Source organism: Nicotiana tomentosiformis, chromosome 5 (assembly GCF_000390325.3).
Source record: "Nicotiana tomentosiformis chromosome 5, ASM39032v3, whole genome shotgun sequence".
Lineage (NCBI taxonomy): Eukaryota > Viridiplantae > Streptophyta > Magnoliopsida > Solanales > Solanaceae > Nicotiana > Nicotiana tomentosiformis.
The window spans coordinates 80,415,450-80,420,022 of record NC_090816.1 but is presented as its reverse complement, the minus strand read 5'-3'; the positions used below and the strand labels follow the sequence as shown (position 1 = coordinate 80,420,022).

The following is a 4,573-nucleotide window of genomic DNA, read 5'->3' as shown; positions in this document are numbered from 1 at the left end:
AGTTTTATTGTAAGGGTCAAACGGTCAAATCAAGTCGTGCCCATATAGATTGCTCGAACACTATTTCGATCGAGAATAAAGAGAAGTATGTTCCTTACAAACATCTTATGCTTTAAAATTAGCAGAATTTCTTTTATCTTCCTTCTTGCAAAGAGCTTTGTACTTACGAATATAAACAAGCCCAAGGGCGATACTTAACCGAAATACGAACGATCTCTCCCTCACTTGGGACTACCATCCGACTCAAACAGCCCCAAGTCATCGGGCCTCGGGAGCAAAAGACATAATAGGCAACGCCCCGATTTCTAAGAGTCACGGCCACCCTACTCGGGAACTACTATCTCGGGCAAGCCCAAATAAAATGGGAATACAAGCCCAATGGATAACTCCCGAACTAAAAGGCTACGACCAATTTAACACGGCTCGGAGACGTCCGAAATCCGTAACAAAAATAGGCCTTCAAAATAGGCCTTCGATCGAGAATATAGAGAAGTATGTTCCTTACAAATATCTTATTCTTTAAAATTAGCAGAATTTCTTTTATCTTCCTTCTTTGCAAAGAGCTTCGTACTTCCGAATATAAACAAGCCCAAGGGCGATACTTAAACGGAATACGAATGGTCTCTCCCTCACTTAGGAACTGCCATCCGACTCAAATAGCCCAAGTCATTGGGCCTCAGGAGCAAAAGACCTAATAGACAACGTCCTAATTTCTAAGAGTCACGACCACCCAACTCGGGAACTACTATCTCGGGCAAGCCCAGATAAAATGGGAAAACAAGCCCAATGGGTAACTCCCAAACTAAAAGGCTACGACCAATTTAACACGGTTCGGAGACATCCGAAATCCGTAACAAAAATAGGCCTTCAAAAAATAAAAAATTCTATCACAACCGGTTCTAAAAGGCTACCCTCGCCAAAATCTCAGACTTAAGATGTTTTCCGGGAAAAACTTTGATAACATTGAACCCCGATAAAGCCTAAACCCAAAAAGAAAATAAAGGCAAGGTTTGTTCGAACCCTCGAACACAACCTTATTTTATGCTAAGGCATTTTCAACCTTTGTAATTACAAAAAAGCAAAGGAAAGATACGAGAGCCGAAATGGCAAGAAAAGCCTTATATTTATATACAATAGTTTTTGACAAAGGCCAAATCCGCCTAAATTTACAACGGCATAAAAACAAAGTCCTAAGAGGCTCGGTCTTCATCGGGGGTCACATCTTCATCCTCAGAATCTTCTCCGTCTTCTAATTCACTTGAACTCTCGGAGTCTTCCTCAGGAAAGGCTAGCTTTTGGACCATGGTTTCCTCTACTCTGGCCTTTTCGATCTCATCCATGATATCGAAGCTCTGGGCCTGAACCCCTTCGAGGGCTTCCCTTCGAGCCTGCCATTTCACATGTTCGACCATGCCCTTGGCCTTGGCCTGGATGACTTCAACATCGGCCCTAAACTGGGCCACTTTAGCATCAGCTCTTTTGTTGGCCTCGGCCACCTCAGATCGGGCTATGGCCACCTCGGATCTGGCCACTTCGAGTTTATCAGTCAAGATTGCCTTATCAGAAACGGCCAAATCCAACCGATGCTGAAGCTCCTTAATCTTCTCGATCTGTACCAAGGCGTTCTCTTTCGCAACTTGGAGCTCGGTCTCGGCCGACTCCAGTTGAGCTTGGACGATTTCCTTTTTCGAGGCTAGAATGTCCATATTCTTTTTGCATTCTACCACCTCGGCATGTATCGCATCCACCTGCTTTTGGAGCCGTCTGATTTGTTCGAACCACGGTCGGGCCTACAGAATCAGATCATTAGTAGTTATCTCCAATTCATCTTCACTATCGTGAAACATTCGAAATACCTGCTCAGCCATCTCAGTATGCTTATCCCGAGTCGTTGCCAAATCTGCTCGAAGCTTCTCACTATGAAGTTTGTAGGTGTCACTCTTCTCAAAGAGGTTCTGAATCTCAGCCTCATGCTCCTCCCAGATTCGGAGGAAAGCCTCGTGATGCAACACCGAAGCCTGCAAACAAGGAAGAAGATGTTAGAATTATCTACAACTCTAAGTATAAAAGAAAAAGTAGAGATACCCTCGAAGTTACCCGATTCAGAACATGTTGGGCCTCGTTGAAAAGGTAATCGGCTCCTACCGCGTTCATCATGGCTTGATCCTCTTCGATCACCAAGGACCTAAGGTAACTAGCAATCCCTACGGGGGGAGAGAAAACTCGGGCATCCTCCGGGATGGAGAGCACTATTTTTCGCCTACGATCAGGATTAACACTCAGGGTCGGGAATCGGTCCACCAGCTTTGGGATCGATGAAGACCCGATAACGCCCGACCATGATTCTTTCTTCCGTACCGGTAATCCATCGAAATCGATAATATCCTCTAAGGCAACGGACTCAATCCCATCCAAAAAGCCATGGATATCAGTCGACCCCTGAATACCCTCGTAAGATCGACTTTCCAACATGTTATCCTCACGGATCATAGCATCTGAAATCTGAGGGGATCCAGTAATGTCGACTATCCCAAGCTCATCCCTCGAGATATCTTCTGCTGCCCGAGAAGCCTTGCCTCCGGTCTCTCCTTCGACCATCTCGGCTCGGGACAGAATGGCTTCAACTTTTCCTTGTTCAGGAATTATGACCAGGGCTCCCTTATCAACCTCCGCCGATTCGGAGGGTTGTTGTATCACAACATTAGCCCGCACACAGGCTACTTCCTCTTCTCCTTCTTTGGGCTCATCCCTTAATCGGCGGATCAAGTCCGAAGGCATAATACCGGAGCCCCCATTGGGCTTGCGAGATTTCTTCGTCGGCTTTTTCTTTTCTGAGACCGGTGAACGAGGAGCCCTTTTTCTCTTCTTCTCTTTGACCTGCTTCGGAACGGGGACTTCTTCATCACCAGATAGGGGCCTCATGGCAACGTCCTTCCCAAGACCTACGAAGGGAAAAATAGGAGTAAGCATGATTAGAAGATCAAACGATAACCGTTCTAAGCAAGAAACTTACCATGACTGCGGGCCTCCCATCGACCCTTTGATAATTCCATCCAAGCACGCTCGGAGTACGGTCTCTGCAGCACCATACCTTCAACCCATTGTTTAAGTTTCGAAATCGATTCCGGTATTCAGGAACAAACATAGAAAAAACACATAAAGAAAATGAAACGTAGAGCCACAAAATTAAAAACATTCAGAAGGGATCAGGTCTGAAGTTCTGATTCGAACAAATCAACCCATCCAACCTCGGTCACGAGTCTCGTCTATGCTCGAGAACGGGGCTTTGGTGTCTCGGCGAGCAAGCTTGATTATCCCTCCTCGGTAGAGTCGGGGACTGTAAAGGCGCATAAGGTGATCGAGGGTGAAAAGACACCACTCAATTTTGCTCGAAAAGAATCGAAGGAGAATCACTATTCTCCAAAACGAAAGGTGGATCTGGCCGAGGGTCACGTCATATCTTTTGCAAAAGGCGACGATAATAGGGTCTAAGGGACCCAACGTAAAAGGATAAGTATAAACACTTAAGAACCCCTCCACGTGGGTAATAATCGATTCTTCAGGCGATGTGACTACCACATGCTTTCCGCCCCAGTTGCATTCCTTTTTTACTTTGTCGGGGATTTTCTTGGTTAATGTACACTGATACGTCGAGATCGGCTCACACCGGTCCGGTACCGAAGAGGGTTTTTCGACCTTAAAGTCGATAACGGTTGAGCCCCCTACCAGAACGAATTCCTCAAGGTGAGGCTCCGCCGCATCCTCGCCGCCGGCGGGTCGTGATGAAGAAGCTGCCTCTTTTTGCGGCACTGTTTTGGAGGTTTTCGCCATTGATGAACAAGAGAAAAGAGAATTAAGGTTGTATGCGGTGTGAAAATTATGAAGCAAAGGGATTTTCTGAAGAAGATGCAAGAGTAGAGAAGAAGCTTTGTGTGAAAAGGTTTGAATGAGTATGAAAGATTGGATACTTATAGCTTGGTGATGACGGTTCAGAACTGGTAATGGCCGACTAACGACTGATAGACATTTAATGCCTTGGTAACTGAACCGACGGGACGTTTGTCACATACGTCATAATTGGGCTCGTCGCTGACGTCATTACCCATCTAGTCAAAGTTCGAAAATTCATATCGTTTATCGTTATCTTCTTTCTGAGAAACGAGGGGACTATCTGTATACGGTCAAAACTGAGTTTGCCCTTCGTATGAATAATCGAGATTGGAACATGATAGACCAAGGTTTAACTTCGTGTAATATCGAGCCATGATGCGAAGCTAGGTTGCCGAGCTCGAGACCCAGAGACCGGCCAAGATCGAGATCGGCCAAGATCGAGGTCGAGTAAAATAGAGACCGGTCAAGATCGAGATCGGCCAAGGTCGAGGTCGAGCAAAATAGAGACCGATCGAGGACGAGATCGGCCAAGATCGAGGAAAGCTTATCGAGCTAAAAAACAAAAAGTCGGAATATCCGTAATTGGGCGAGAATCTCGGCGGAAATTACGGCGCATATCAATGAGAGGCCAATTAATTAATCTATCATGTGATTCCTTGTTGTATTTAAAAATTATATTAAG

At 45.6% G+C, this 4,573-nt stretch overlaps 1 protein-coding gene across 1 annotated transcript; it reads right to left on the bottom strand.

Annotated features, from left to right (window-relative positions):
• Window positions 1-1,190: 1,190 nt before the first annotated feature.
• Window positions 1,191-3,831, bottom strand: LOC138892653 (interactor of constitutive active ROPs 3-like). The gene is made up of 5 exons (XM_070176387.1): window positions 3,727-3,831; window positions 3,014-3,077; window positions 2,098-2,942; window positions 1,857-2,018; window positions 1,191-1,790 (listed from the first exon to the last, which is right to left on the bottom strand). Exons 1-5 carry the CDS (start codon window positions 3,829-3,831, stop codon window positions 1,191-1,193), a joined length of 1,776 nt encoding a protein of 591 aa, XP_070032488.1.
• Between the last annotated feature and the right edge of the window lie 742 nt (window positions 3,832-4,573).

What these genes read in the sequence shown, in the direction of transcription:
- LOC138892653 (XM_070176387.1), bottom strand. Translation starts at nt 3,831, where the DNA reads ATGGCGAAAACCTCCAAAACAGTGCCGCAAAAAGAGGCAGCTTCTTCA. An exon ending in CCCAACATGTTCTGAATCGG is followed by an intron (nt 2,019 to 2,097) that starts GTAACTTCGAGG and finishes CCTTGTTTGCAG; the next exon opens with GCTTCGGTGTTGCATCACGA. An exon ending in ATACTGAGATGGCTGAGCAG is followed by an intron (nt 1,791 to 1,856) that starts GTATTTCGAATG and finishes CTGATTCTGTAG; the next exon opens with GCCCGACCGTGGTTCGAACA.